This window comes from Dioscorea cayenensis, chromosome 10, assembly GCF_009730915.1.
Source record: "Dioscorea cayenensis subsp. rotundata cultivar TDr96_F1 chromosome 10, TDr96_F1_v2_PseudoChromosome.rev07_lg8_w22 25.fasta, whole genome shotgun sequence".
Lineage (NCBI taxonomy): Eukaryota > Viridiplantae > Streptophyta > Magnoliopsida > Dioscoreales > Dioscoreaceae > Dioscorea > Dioscorea cayenensis.
Window position 1 is genome coordinate 405,146 of NC_052480.1, and position 16,139 is coordinate 421,284.

At 36.3% G+C, this 16,139-nt stretch overlaps 2 protein-coding genes across 3 annotated transcripts; one reads left to right on the forward strand and one right to left on the reverse strand.

Annotated features, from left to right (window-relative positions):
- The first annotated feature begins 2,781 nt into the window (after positions 1–2,781).
- Positions 2,782–4,038, forward strand: LOC120269964 (protein LITTLE ZIPPER 4-like). Its single transcript, XM_039276947.1, has 2 exons — positions 2,782–2,914; positions 3,548–4,038. Exons 1-2 carry the CDS (start codon positions 2,831–2,833, stop codon positions 3,794–3,796), a joined length of 333 nt encoding a protein of 110 aa, XP_039132881.1. The 5' UTR covers positions 2,782–2,830; the 3' UTR covers positions 3,797–4,038.
- Positions 4,039–7,799: 3,761 nt separating this feature from the next.
- Positions 7,800–11,745, reverse strand: LOC120269963 (CAAX prenyl protease 2). Of its 2 annotated transcripts, none has more exons than XM_039276946.1 (8): positions 11,360–11,745; positions 11,217–11,279; positions 10,930–11,136; positions 10,284–10,395; positions 10,092–10,163; positions 9,624–9,686; positions 9,110–9,190; positions 7,800–8,614 (listed from the first exon to the last, which is right to left on the reverse strand). In XM_039276946.1, the coding sequence occupies exons 1-8, from the start codon at positions 11,567–11,569 to the stop codon at positions 8,484–8,486; spliced, it is 939 nt and encodes a 312-aa protein (XP_039132880.1). In that variant the 5' UTR covers positions 11,570–11,745; the 3' UTR covers positions 7,800–8,483. The 2 variants fall into 2 exon arrangements, 1 of the variants encoding a protein (XP_039132880.1); XR_005539528.1 differs by having other exon boundaries at positions 8,598–8,614; positions 9,571–9,686.
- Positions 11,746–16,139: the final 4,394 nt, after the last annotated feature.

The following is a 16,139-nucleotide window of genomic DNA, read 5'->3' on the forward strand; positions in this document are numbered from 1 at the left end:
GATTTTGTAATCTAAAATAGTATTTAATGCATTTCTATTTCTCATAGACGTTACTAAACCCATGAATGGCTCTCCATCATATCCATGTATAGTCAGACATGCATCAAAGAACATCTTCCTGACCATGTGTAAAACCAGAAACAATTGCACTTCTAAATAATATTTCGTTTGCGTAAACAAGGAATGGGCTGGAATATTCCCTTCAGCCCAATGGACTCACCAAGTGGGCCATTACCCACAAAATCATGAAAAACCCAAGGACAGTGAGCAGAAACAAGCACAGCTAGGAAGAGGACCTGTATGAAGCTCATAATGGACAAGGCATGTGGAAGCATTTAGTGATCTGAACCCATTGACACCTGACCATGCAATCTTACCTCTATGAGTTAAGATGATTATATTCCGTCTTTTAAAGAGTTTCCACTAATGAAGTTTCTTGCACTAAAGTATCATCATAGCATAGGAGAGTTTCAGATAGAGATGTAGTTCCTTTGCAAGCAAAGTTTGCAGAGGTGGAGATCTATCTGCACTTTCTATTTTCTAAACCCTGCCAAATCTAGGGATGGCCACCTTCTCTCAAACCCATCCAAAAAATAACATATTGCTCCCTTACTTTCCTTGCTGTGTTACCAAATCCATGTACTTGCATTGGAAACCAGACCAATCAAATTTTACCCTGTTATCATGAGCATGACAAGGTACAAGGAAGGAAACATAGAATAAAGGGAAATTAAATTACTCATCACTAGTTCCTTTTCTTTTATTATCAGATCAGACATTTCATATGAACTCTTCACTTGCCTTTTCGAATAAGGTCCACCACTGAAAGTATTGCCTAGTCACGCAGCAGCTAACAAAAAAAAAACATACATCTTCCAACGCATATATAAAATCAGAATATAATATGATTTCTGTGGGATAAAGTAAAAAAAAAATAAAAAATTTCAAAACTAAGGCATTTGGTAATAATACAAATTGTGCATATATGCCTCTGCAAACCCTGAAGCCTGTATGTACAAACCTTACTCTCGGAAGAAAACATCAATAAAAAAACAAACACAGTTGTTAGAATTTTTATAGGCATATTTCCGAAGATAATAACCATTGCAATAAATAAATAAATTAAAAGGGAAAAACAAAGAGTAGTTGCTAAATAGAGGAGGGGACAAATTCGTCAAATAAAGAGGTGAATTGAATGCTATTCATTATGTTCCCGGATCCATGCAAAAATCCTTCGGTGGAATAAGGAGAAGGCCACATTGATTGAAACGCTAACACCATCCTTGTTGTGGTAGATGGTCATGAACACACACCCATCCAGCCAAATATGCTCAGCAGACATTACTGCACCCTACCCAGCAAATAATGTCCCTCAGAGCAATGTAAGGATTCCTTCGTGAGAGTGAATATGAAAGAGAAAGAGAGAGAGAGAAGCAAATATCATTACATGCTAGGTTTTTGCCATCATGTTATTGCAGACCAAAACCAGCGTAGTTATAATAGTTCGGACGGAATGAGTGAAGAGTGCTGCCTCAAGTCTACACTCCATTGATTCTATCTCACTCTAATTCATCATCCTTTCTATTCATCCATCCTGTGACTACAGTGCCCACTACTTACTACACTTGCTATCATTAAACTGAGTCTACACTAACAACACACCACACATGCATGAATTCGGATGAGTATACTTTTCACTTAGAACCTAACTGGTATCAAAACCCATGGGTTAAGGAAAGCCATGTCCTAGCTGGTGCCTTACCAAAAACCAAATTAAGAGCAAAAGCCAACGAGCCCCACGAGTTTGGAGCCCCAGGAAAGAACATTGTCCACGGTACCGTTAACCAACTTGGTCTAAACTGTAAAAATTTTATGTTGGGCCGTTGAGCATTCGTTGCCACCCTGGCACTAGGCCCAATCCTCAACAAATAGAAATTGTCACCAATTCTTCATAATTAACTGCTATATATATTTCTCCATCTAATTCTTCAGTTTAGGGGAAAAGAAAAAAAAGAGGGGTAAATAAGTCATTTCAAACATTTAATACAGAAATAATTGAAATACACTGTATGCGCAGCGTGGGAGAGAAAAGAATAGTATACTATTAAAAAAAAAAAACAAACATACATAGTGATAGAAAGGAGAAATTAGAGCGGAGGGATTTGAATGAAAATTAAGACCATTTAATGAGAAGTGGAGTAAAAAGAATAATGGTAATAATAAGAAAAAACAAAAGAGCATCGATGTGGGTGGGGTGATGATGGAGGATGGAAGGGCCATCATTGCGAATCTTGGGCCGGCCGAAACTCATCATCATTTGAGGGGCCCCAAAGAAAGGGAAGGGGGGTGTTAACTGGGCATTATTAGAATACCAAGAATACCCCCTTGAAGCCCCATCATCACGTGACGGCATCACATCTTTCCAACCCTCCTCTCTCGCATCATCATGTGCTCACACACACCAAAAACCCGCCCCCTACCGGCCGCCTTGCTTACACCCAACACATGCATGATTCCTGTGGCAGCGCCATGAGGGTGCATGTCCCCCCCACCCCCTTCTTCAAAACCCCTAGTACAAACTATAACCCCACCTTCACTTCCTTTCTTCTCTCTATATATGCATCCCCCCCTACCCACAGGCCACAACCATCTCATCTCCTTCAATTAACTCTCTCTCTCTCTCTCTCTCTCTCTCTCTCTCTCTCTCTCTCTCTATCCATATCTTCCTTGCTTTCTTCTAAGAGGGCCAACCAACTAAAAGGTGATATACTTTGCAAAGAGAAATAAACTCTTGTAGCTTCCTCTTTTGACTGCTACTTTAGAATTAAGTATGAAGGGAGGGTGTCGTGTACTTGTTTTCTTCTCTATCATGTTTGTGCTTGTTTGGGTTTCCACATTGTTTGAATGTGCCAAGGTGGATAAGAGTGTTTGTTTTTTTTTTGAATAAAGATAAGAGTGTTTGTTGTTCTTCCTCTTTGGTTCATAAATAGTTGCTTTATTTATTTTTCCTACTTAAGCCTCTTTAATTTATCCTCATTTCTAGCTGGAAGTTTCTTTGAAGATAGCATACTGGAAGGTGGTATATTAATTCTTATAGCTGGTTATCTCTTCTTCCTTATAGTTTTCTGTTTTCATGGTTTTTATAGGGTAGAAAGACGAACTCGATTCAAATAACAAAGGCTGCAACTTGTAGTGGACCCAGCCTTTGAGCCCACAACTTTGACCCAGTCATGCATGTTGTTTTGGGTAGTCTATTAATTAAGCTTGTGTTTTTGACGTTTTGATTTTAAAGTCCCTTGGTTTTAGTTAGTTACAGACACTTTCGAGGTTTCAGATCATTCTAATTATCTTTTCTGGATTTTGGGAAAACCAAGGTTTCTATCCGGCTCTCACATAGAACTTTGTGTTGTAAGTTGTAACCACTACACCATCACTTCCAGTCTTAACTCATGTATTGTCTATCTACCAGTTATCAGGTCTTTTGACCTTTTAATATTATTCCCAAGATACCCCCTCTTTGTCTGATATTTAGTATATTTGTTTCCAGGGTACTATATATTCCTGCCAGCAAGTCATGGAAAGGCTCAACTCCAAGCTGTACTTGCAGAACTGTTACATAATGAAGGAGAATGAAAGGCTTAGGAAGAAGGCACAACTACTAAACCAGGAGAACCAGGCTCTTCTGTCCGAGCTCAAACAGAAACTGACCAAGTCTAGTGCCAGTCCCAACCCAAATTCAATCCCAGACCTCAACCTCAGCCCAGCTGCAAACAAGGCTCCGAATGCAAACAAATAGGCATGCACTGATATATGTTTCAAGGAATGATGTCTTTATCGCACTCGTTTTGAATGTTCAGGTGTAATAGTTTGAGTCTCGACTTTCAATGTCAGTCTTGACTCTTATGTATTTGGCTCTGGAGGCCAGTTAATTTAGTATATCTGATATCTTTCAGAAGAGACTATTCTGTCTTCTTATAACTGGACCACACCGACTAGACTAAAATTCTACTGGTCTTGGTCTTGGTCTTCAGAATAAATATAGCAAGAGAAAAACTTACAATCTGTGAAGCTAGAAAATCTAAGACTTTTACACATGAGGCGTATCATAAGAAACCCAGGCGTGCAATGTGTCCATATTTATCTTCTGCCTGATATCATAACTTGAAACTCATAACGATTAAGTGTTTCCCTGCCTAAAACACAGCTTACACAAGATGTTAATTAAGCGTTGAAAAAGACAGAAAAAGCCTTTGGGAAAAAGGTAACCCAGCCAATTAACAAACGCAATTAAACTATTTTTATTGAAAAATACAAGAGAGAAAAAGTCTTAAAATAAATAAATATATATATATATATATATATAATAGACCAGCTGCATGTAATTCCACAAAAAGGGTACCAAATCAAAGTCACGAGAGAAACGTCCCAAGCTTTAGACCTGAGCTATATACAACGTTTGGAAAGGAGTAATAGACTAACAGTGTGACACAGAAAGCAGAGTATTTGCGAAATACAAAAAGAATACTTATATGCTCCTAAAGCTTCCAAAGTTATGATCATAGCCTTTTAATATTGATCCTAAAAGAATATGGAAGCTTTGATGAGATTATTATGTCCGAGTTTAAAAGGGGTTATACTTGATGGCAGGGATGTAGGGTCAAAGAAACATGTCAGGCACTTGGTGTAAGTCAATGGGATTTATAAATGGAAGAAGGACTAGAGTCTTGAGGTGGGGTACAGAGAGGAAGGATTGTAAAGAAGAGAAACAAAGGGTCCAACTAGAAATCTATAATATCAATCAGACAAGACATCTGCTCTGTAGTACATAGTGGTTGACCAGAAGACAACATACGTCATGTGCTCTTGAGTTAGAAGTCCAATCAATGTCTCTTTTCAGCCCCATTTGTCATAATCTCATCATATTATCTAAGACCAATGTGTCCTTATACTAGTTATATTTAAGTGTCACTGGAAATCCAGTAAAACTAGTCAAATAGGAGTGGAGAACCAGACAACTAAAAAACCATATCCCCAAAGAAAACGGATAAGATTCAAGCACAAGGGTCATAATTTCTGGACCAAAAAGCTCAGAATGTACATTATTAGCTCATATATATATATATATATATAAGGTTGAGAATTCCTTATCCCATCGCTTCATATTCAACAACTAAGCAACTAAATAAAATACAACCACACTAGATACCATGCCCAGATACTTGGATACTGAGAATGAAATGGTCTTAAGATTCCACACTACTCATACTCAAATAAAGTTAATGGGCTTTTATATATGACCTGGTTCATCTTCTGTATGTTGAACCAAGGGTAATCACCTTGAACTAAAAATATGTTAATGAGTTTTGATATGGATACTATAAGAGTAATATTTATTTGTATCAGCTATATTTACTAAACAAATGTCCAATTTATTAACAATCATTCATTTTTTTCTCGAGATCATCAGCATGATGAGTTCCCAAATCACCAATGGCCCCACACACAGATGCCAACATACAGGAGGATTGGACATCAGGATTACAACGGCTCACCTCAAAAAAAATATATATATATGTTTGAATTATCAAATGGGAACAATCAAGACTTGGCCTCGTTATTAGCTAGCTATAACTGACCATAAGCACCAACTTTTTAGCCCTGTAAGGTAGTCTCTTTACATGCAAGGAGAATGCTCTGCTGAACCATTTCTCATCTATGGTGCCGCACAGGGCATCAATTTTGACTGTAAATATCTTACCCCTTCTAATCGGCCATCAAATCACCACTTAAGATTCCTTTAGTAATCCTCAAGAAAACTATATATTCCCATTATTTACACAAGAAACATTAACTGGCAAAGAGACCCGATGATGTCCCCTGAGCCTCAGTTTCATGAAAAGGTGTCTGGCATGTGAATTTAATGCAAATTATGGTAAACTGCTGCTGATTGTTTATGTAGGGCCTTCGCTACAGAATTGCACTCGATGTCTAACTTTAGGTGGCCAGCGAAAAGACTCTTCATAATTATCATCATTTCCAACAGTTATGACACAACAATTGTTTCCAACCATCTACTAATAGGGTACATTAGCCATTAAACAAGAAAAGGCCGCCATTATGTTTATGTTATTAAAACTCATAATTCAGTTGTGAAAACTGCATAACCCACCTAAGCACCAATAGTTGATTGCCTACAGAAATTTCTTTGTACAACAACACAAAAAGTGGCAAATTGGGAATGGCACTCCCTCAGTTAAGACTCTGGGAAGATGGGCAGGTGGGGCGGCCAATATTTGCTGTTGTAGGAAAAACAGTTACTGCTGGTCTACAAAGAACATAAAAATCTAGCATACTCCAACCATATCATGACATTGTCATCTTGATTTTTCTAAGCTTTCTCAATTATATGAATAAAATAGACATGAGCAAAAGGTGGATAAAGAAGCTGATTTATGCCCTACGCATGTGGTTGAGACTACTCACAACTGATCTACAAGTTTAATATTGGTTGGACAAAGAAGCACACAAAATGAGCCGAAAGGAAATGATAAGAGAGTGCATAAGATGGCATCAAAATATTCGAATAGGATTTGAGGTCAAGTAAACAAGGATGAAGGAAGCTTCTATAACTTTGTGCTCTATTGCAAACTGAGATATCTTATCTTTCCTTCGATCAAAAAGTTACCAATTCAAAGTCTGCAATACACACACATCAAGCAGCCGTAATGCAGATCTTAAAATGTACAAGGTAATCCAACATGCGGGATGGGCTTCCTTCACTTACATTTAATTAACCTAAAAGGACTCAAATACACATACACTTGTACTTCAAACAATGGCCTGAAGCCTTGAACTGAAAAGTATTGTCCATCTACAAGCCAAAGGTCTTATGTATATGGCATCCTATGGATCTGAATTCAGTATTACAATTTCGATGTAATAACTACTATATTCTAACACTTACCATGCACTTGGTCAACAATTTTCTTTTAATTAAATGCCATGTTTTTCTAACAAATTTTCCACTGATAATAAGAAAGTCACTAATGGCATTAGTTACATTCTTCTTGCCAAGAAAAGGGTCATTATGGTCTTTTTCTTTTTTTTTTTTTGGTCATTATAGTCTTTTTTAAAAAAAAATAAATAAAATTGAATAAAATGGATAAACCATAAGATATATTAAAAGGAAAGGAAGGAGCAAGTACCTATACCTAGACCAATCTTAACCACCCGTAGTGATTAAATGGTCAAATCACAAAATAAAAATTAGAGGAGCATGAAAAAAATTATTATAGTTTCATATGGTTACAATAATTTTGACTCCCATCCACACAAAGCATTTCTATTGTCTAGAATAAATTTAGATCTCAATAATTAGACAAAGAATAAGAGCCCAACACAAAAACCTAGGTTAGTCAATGCTCACCACTCTCTACTAGCCCAGATTGAACAAAATGCACAGCCTTAATTAAGCAAAAATGGTATCAATTCCAAAGATATTTAAACCAAAGACATCTCTCTGACCCCCATTTTTGGTAGACCCAACAGCCAACGAATCATCAGATTTCACTTCAACTATACAAAACAAGAACACGAACACAGAACATCATCTGATATACACTATAACTAAAGTCCACACAACTTTTGATTAATCATCAAAAGAACAAACACCATTAACAGAAAAATTACAACATGCATCGATTCACTCAACAAACACCATTCCAGCCAAGAACGCATATAAATTTCCAAAAATAAATCCGCAAATCGGAAATGCTATTATAAATCCAAAGTAATCATTATATACTTCAAAGTCTAGCACATACAAAACATCAAAAGTTCTAAAGTTTAGATCTAATTGGAGACATTGAAGAATGAGAATTGTGTAGGGATCCGAACCTGGATGGAGACATTGGAGAGAAGCTGGGGAAAACGAGAGAGAAGAGAAGTTCATCGATGAAGTATTCATTATTCATTCCTCTTCGCGGACAAAAGAGGGAGGGAAATGAAAGCGCCGCCCTGCCACCAAGGTTAAATCTTGACCGTTCGTTTCGTTTTGAGAGTTTTCAAGTTTTCAATCTGCACCGTTCATCACGGCTAACAAAAAGAGTGTGGCAAAAGGGTCACGATTTCAGTGGATCAGAGCCGTTTATCATGTCTAAAATAACGGCTCACATTAAATCTGGGCATTTTTTCACAGATCCATGGACTCTCTTGTTATAGTAAGTTCGTTTGATTAAATCTGGGGATTATTAGGATGAAGCATTGAAGTAACTCTTTGTACATGATATAAGATTGATGATTGGTCAGCAGAGCAAGACGTGCAAACTGATGATCATCGAATTGATAATTGGTTTGCAAATATCGAATCTTCAATTAGAATTGAAGATCTGGGTACACAATATTCAGAAAGAGCAAGAAGAGAGAAGTTCAATGGGTTGTTCATTTGATTATGTCACAATTTAAGGAGCATTTCTCCAGTTCGGTTACCAATTGCAGTATCCATGCCAACAGCTACAATCATCGGTTTTGTCATTGAATAGGTCTGGCCTGGTGGCTGGGAAAAGAAGCTTGAAGAAACCTACCACGCCAACTGCAAATGAGAATGCCACTATTCCTGCAAATTTAGATACAAATGAAAAAGGACATAACTCCGGCTCAATACTTGAACAACGATGAAAATTTGAGTACAAATGAGATCAAACGGCATAACCTACATAAGTGCTTATTGATATAGTGAGTTTATCTGACATCCAGTTATGACATAGTACTTGGTTGATATTCTTAAATCATCAACCTTATGGGAGACAAAATAACAGAAATTTGAACCATCCCCCTATTTTATCATCATGCAGTTACTATGAACATATGGTTTCTTTGATTCAATGAAAGCAATAATTAGGAAAATCTCTTATTTACTTTCTTTGGTTAGTAAGGTTAACTTTTTCTAATTCATCACAGAATCCGCAACAAGCACATATCCATTTCATTTTCTTCACCCCCTAAACTAGACCAGGACAAGAAGTATACAGAAAGTATGACCAAAACATATATTTTCATTACGCAATCTTTTTTTTTTTTTTTAATTGCCTGCAAATTAATGTTCACTAACCTTTTCCTCGGGCCGAAGAAAATACAGGCAAACCCATCATATTACAAAATATATGAGCAACAATCGGAGCTACTACGTTCCCTGCATAAATCAATAAAAGTACTAATTAGTTTCTTGACTGTAAAAACATCAATGCAACAAGGTGGTCTCCTAGCAAATCACAATGCATGCTCATTAGCAGTAAAAGTGAGGTCAGGTATACCAATTAAATCAAACACAAGGAATCTACTTAAATTGGGATGGTCTTGATGAAGGCGAAAAATAATAAGCCTTGTAGCCCAAAATGAACTCATCTTAGAAGCACAGGTTTATATACCAACCAAGAAGACTAAAAATTATATCCCATGAAAGTATTATACGGCAACAATAAATATAAATTATACATCAAGAATAGTCCTTGAAATCTATTAATCACAAATCTTTGCAAATGAAAAGAAAAGATGACACCGCCAAAAATTTACCATGACAATATAAAGATATTCTGAGAATCATTTGCTGGATAGAGTAGTTAAACCTGTTCGAATGAAGAGAAAGGATGCATACCACCCAAATATTATCGTATAACCAAGTTGGTTACCTGGAAACATATTATATCCAAGTAAGATTTGACAGCAAAAATGAGAATCAAGAGTATGAACATTGATACGAAAAAGCAACCTAGGTTATATGTGAGTGTGTGTGTGTGTGTATTAAATGCATGAAAGACAGAACCTCTGATAAATTATGAACCCTGATAAATAATAAACCCTACCACAATTATAAATCATCATGTTGGAAATCAAGTTAAGCAGAGACTTAGTTCTTAGCCATCTCCTTAAAATATTTGTCATGGGTTATGCTTTCAGCAATGAACAGAATGCAAGAAAGGAAAAATAACCTTTTAAAACAGCCTAATAAAAAAACATAAATTCTTGAAGAGAGATGATGAAGGCAATCCAATTATGGAGCACTGCACGAAAGTAGATAGCTGAGAAAACAGTACCTACAATTAGGAATGCCTTCCAAAAGTTATATCTCTGTTGATAATAAAGCTCCAGAAAATGGTTCAAGTGTGCTGCAAAATAAGGGGAAAAAATTCCCCAATCAGAACTTTCAATGTGCCTCATCATAACATCAAAAAGCATACATTTAAAAAAGGCATCTCAGGTTTTGACATTGCTGGGTACCTAGTTACCTAAGCTGAAGAAAATTGGGCTGAAAAACGTGATGCTGTAAGCTGTGAGTCCACCACAAAGAAGCAAGGGTATCATGCATGCCCTAAACACCAACTCTTCCGTTATTGGTGCCTGTAAAATGAAGATTGGTAAACACTGAAATGCTATAGTCCTGCAACTTTTACCCAAACTAATATATGATACTGCATAGAAGAGAAAATAGAAATTTGACCGATGTAGCAATTCATACTGCAGGCAAATATAGCATGAAAATGATATTTCTCACTCATATTCCTTCCTACTCAGATCTGGTATCCGTTAGCAGAATAAAAAAACTCTTGCTTCATAGGCTATACAAAAGATTATTGAATTTTAGGCAATAAAGATGGGAATGTAATCACAGCAAACGCCCACAACTATCAGTTGCACATCTTCCAAATGTTGTTGTTCCAAATTTCAAGTTTGAGAACCAAGAAGCATGCGAAAACAACAAACATTATTAACATAGTTGACAAAAAAAATGGAGCTAATCACATCAAAATACTCAATGGTAGCAGAAAATAATTACTAACACAGACAATAGGCAAAAAGCAGACAAAACATTTGTGCATTTAAGACAAGGGAATAGATTGAGAAATGTTAAATGAAGCAAGCAATAATGCTGACCACTACATAATTGCGCCAATTCAACACATCACTGGCCGAAGAGCGTGCCCCATGTATGCATCTTTCAACTATACCACATAAGCAAGCCCCAAATGACAAGCCGTCTCTACTTCCTTTCCATGCATGAATGAACAACAGAACCCTTGATACAAATGACCCGGTGTATAAGAGCCCAGTCAAGAGAAGAGGAAAGGCCACAGCTTGCCACTGCCCAGCAAATCAATCATACAGCAATAGTAAGCAGTGAAAAACTTAATAGAAAACAAAATTACAGGGCAAGAGCTCACAGCATGATCACTTCTAATGCCATAAACATTCAAGATAACCGGCAATTCCTTAAAATCCCCAACCTGAAAATATTGAGCAAAACGAAATCAAAACACTTTGAAATCAAAAGTCCAACTGCGGATGAGAGAGATGAGGAGCTTACACCAAGAAGGAAAGAGGAGAAAACAAGGGAGATGAGGGAGGAGACGACAGCGCAGGCGAAGCGGCGGAGCATGAAGCTCTCGATGGAGGTCGGAGGCGGGAGGCGAAGAAGGAGAGTCGGCGAGTAGAGGATCGCGACGTACAAGACCGCCATTGCAGCGCACGCCGCCACTGCGGTGATTCCCGAGAAGCTCCAGCTCGCCGCCATCATCGAAGGCGCTGCGAAATTGGGGATTCTCGGCTGCTGCCAGAGTGAAGACGGGGAGATCACTAGCTTCGATGCGATCGATTAGGGTTTTGATTCGTGGAAATTTGAGAACATCTTCTGACAGCGTTCCCGCTGCCTGTGCTTTGGTAAACAAGTCCGCGCCTTTTTCTCACGTGGCATTCGCACGAGCCCTAACGAGCTCCACTGGTTGAACTCCACTATTTAGTCCCTGAATTGTCAAATTTTGGTTTTGGTCCTTCAAAGATAAAATGTTATTTTAGTCCCTGCATTAAAAAAATATGCATTATTACAGCATTGGTAGTATGGTAGTTTGATTGCATACTAGATTAGTTTTTTTTATTATTATTATTAAACCATTATTTTTTTATAAAAAATGAATAAACCACAATTTTATTAAACAAGAAAGAACATGCACAAACTTGAAAAGCAAAAGCAAACAGAACTAGAGAAGCATCGAACAAAAAACCATCACCAGGGGTAATGAGCTTCTAACAACAAACAAACAACCCCTGAAATAACTTAATTAAAAGAGAAAAAACACCACAACTGAGAAGTCGCCAGAAGAAAACAAAAAAGATTTGTTTTTTAACTGCATTTAATTATTCAATTTCATCCTTCTAACAGTTATATTAGAATTTTTTTTTTTATAAAATAAATAAACTATGTTGTATCAAAATAAAAAAATAAAAGTTTGAAGATAACAAAAGATGAAATAAAATAACATAACATAGTCCACCGGACAGTTAAGATAACAAAAGGAAATAAGAAAAATAAGATCAAAGAGACTTAAAATCGAAATCCATTTTGGGAAAAAGGATTTTTGGATTTTAAGAGTTTTTTTTTAAAAAAAAAAAATACCAAAAGCATACAATCTCTTGCATTTGAAGATCAAAGACACATTCTAATGAAGTAATAAACCAATCAACACTTTTAAATGTTTTTTCAGGCACTCTTGCCTGATTTTCTACAACAGCCACCACCCAACATCACTTCCCTCTGAACCAAATCACCAAACAAACATCAAACACCACAGTGTTTGTTGAAAGAGGTTGCACTGAACTTCCATATCTCCTCCTTAAATCTCAACTATAAAACCTTATAGCTCCTAGATAATTAACCTTCAAACTGAGTTCCTTGTTCCATGGCAAGCTCCATACAAAGCATCAGAGTTAAAGCCGAAGAAACTACAAAGTCAATGGAGACAATTGAAGACAACTTTGAAGAAGAACTCTTTGAGATCAACCTTGATGAGTTCAACCACATTCAATCAAGCAATTACTATGACTATCAATCTACAACTACGGCCAAAGCTCTCCTTGCTAACTGTTTAGTTCCTATCAAGTACATCAGTGATGCTATCCCATACTGTGGTGAAGAATCCAGGCAACACTACTTTTCAAAATCTCTCAAGGTTGACATTAACAACACCATCTCCAAGACCACCACAAGAGTCTGAGAGCTTTGCGGATTGTGTGATCCATGCAGACAAGCACAACAACTCACTGTAGTAAGATCAATTTAAGAGAGGAAGCACAGGAAGCATAATTATATTTTGAAGCTCTATTTATGTTGTCTAAGTTGGCTCTAAAGATGTTGTGCAAATGGTTTAATGGTTACTTATAACTATTAACATAGACAACCAGCTTAATTAAGTATCATGAACTATAATACGATTATAATTGGGGTTATATATATTACTTCAGATCAATCTGTCTCCCAACCTCAACTAGTATTTCCACAGGTACTAATTCAAACACAAACAAATAATTTTTTCTTTAAAATTTTGTGTTATGTAATCAAAGAAATAATTTAATTAGATATTACTTTCACACCAGGAGAATCGTAATTTTTTTTTTTTACCGGATGATTAAGAAATTAATTCTCTTCTCAACATTGATTTAGGTGAGCAGCAATTAAATAACTAAATAATTTTGGTGGCCTTTTGATGACCTTGTTAGAGCGAGGATTGATGATCCACCTCCATCTCATTGAAGCTACTCAAGGATAACCCATCTTAATCATTGTTGAATCATTTGGCAAACTTTTTGCATCACTATTTTATTGTTACAGTAGGTTTTTGGAGGTAAATGAGATAAACCACAGATTTATTGAAAAGAAAAGAAACAGTACAGAAATAAGAGTCTCTTACCAGAAATGAGGGGGTACAACAAACACAACAGAAAGTACATAAAAGCAAAATAAAAAAAGACGAAGAGGAAGTCTAGAAAGGCGGAAGGCACCATCTGGCATCTTAGGCTTGTCTAAACAAAAGAAGGAACAACTATTCCTGAGCTATATCATGAGCAGGATCGCCAGTAGTATCAGGGTCTCTAGGGGCTTGTTTGGATCAGTTTATAGCTGATCCAAAAGCACTTATTTCATAAGTTAAGTGCTTATGATGGTTTATTGGTGTTTGGATCAGCTTTTTTGGATAAGCTGAAGCTGTAAAATAAGCTCAAAAACAGCTTATTTTATAAGCTACAAAAGAGCAGCTTTTTTTATAAGCACTTAACTTACTCAAAAGTACTTTTCCCTAAAGTGCTTCTACAAAAGCAAAAAAAAGACACTTTTTTTATAAGCTCATCCAAACAAGCCATAGGAAACTAAAGGAGCGCTTAATTTTCTGAGAAGCTTCATTAAGTGATTGTTACAGCTTCATTTGTTAGTTTTAGTTCTACCCATCTTTTTATTTATAATAAATTAGTGGATCATACACTTTTATTTAAAAAAAATTGATTGTTTGGAGGTATAAAAATGAGTTATTATTTACAAATTAAATAAATTATAAAAAAATTTATAGCATTTTTCAAATAACGTATACTTCAACTGAGTATTTTTACTATTTTGATATAATAAAAAAATTGAGGTTTATGAGGCTGCCAGAATTTGTATTATTATTATTATTATTATTATTATTATTATTATTATTATTAGGGAAAATTACTGTTCACCCCTCGTAATTTTCAAAACTTCCCAAAAACCCCCTCCTACTTTTTACACACCACGGATGACCCCTTCCGTTAGTGTTTAACTTCCCTTTACCCCCTACTGCTCACTTCAAATGGGTCCATGTTGGGAAATCCCATTTTTGGCCCTCGAAAATGGTGGGAAAGGAAAGCGCCAAAATCACATCATGTTCAACCTTTTGAAGGGACTTTCTGCTTGGTTTCGATAGAGCAATGCCAAGGAGTTACATTACATCTTGTTATTCTCCTCATTATCATACCCGAAATATATAAATCGGTTTCTCGAACAGAAAATGAAATTGATTTCCATCGGATTGGTCAAGTGCACTTCATCTTCAAATGAGTCGTAGTCGATTTTTATTGTCGAGGGTAGAGCATGTGCCATTGTCGTCTTCTCGTTTATGGTTGTAAAGTTGTATTACGACGAGAAGAACAGTAATTACGACGAGTTCATTTCGTTGTAAAGTTCTTCTCGTTTATGGTTATCTATTTGTATATTTTAAATAATGTTTAACTATTTGCTATTATCCGCTTTAAATATTTTTACTAATATGTTTAATAATTGTCATATCCGCTTTAATACTTCCCATCTCCGCTTTAACATTATCTTTACATGTATAACTATTCATAAACGTGTAAATTCTCAAAGTCTCGCAGTAAAAGCGGTGATCTTTTTTCGTTTGATCCGAATTGTTGGCATGTGGCACGTGGAAGGTGGCAGAGTTATGGTATCCGATGCGTAAGAATTAATGACGGCATTAATTCTTATGCACGGTAACATAAATTTCCCGAACACCCGTTCGTTCTCATCGACCAATGTCGCCATCGTGCGCTTTAACTTTTTTTCTCGGATACTGAAGAGTCACTCGCTTGTGGACTTCACACCATAAATAACTGGGAAGAACCCTCCCCATGGACAACCACTCCTCGTCGTCCTCATCATCATCCTCCTCCTCCTCCTCCTCCTCTTCCTCCTCTTCCCATGGACAACCACTCTATCTGAAAGGATGTTTCGTGAGCCTTCTTCCTTATCTTGAGAATCAATTAGCCGTAATCACCGAACTACAACGTAAATTAAACAATGAAATGAAACTGAATGAAATTTAACCTGCCTTACAATTGAAAACAAACAAAATTTACATTGAGATATACAAGTCATGTTCTTCGAAAACAAAAACAATGAATTGAATTGTGTATTGATGGGCAACTTTCCGTATTTAGTTAAACAATAAGTGCATTCATTTAAACAGAGAAAGTGTTATTTTAAACGGGTACACCGTAATTTGAAATATTTAAAACTGATGTTTAAACGATATATACTATATTTAAACAATGAAAGTGAAATGTACACAATCACAACGTAAATTAAACAATGAAATAAAACCGAATGGAATTTAACCCGCTTTACAATTCAAAACAAACAAAATTTACATTAAGATATACAAGTCATGTTCTTCGAACACGAAAACAATGAATTGAATTTTGTCCAGATTTACATTTGAAAACAAAATTGCGATCGGATATACAAGACATGTTATTCAAAAAGCAATTTAACCCGCTTGTGACGACTCACTTTACGTGGACGC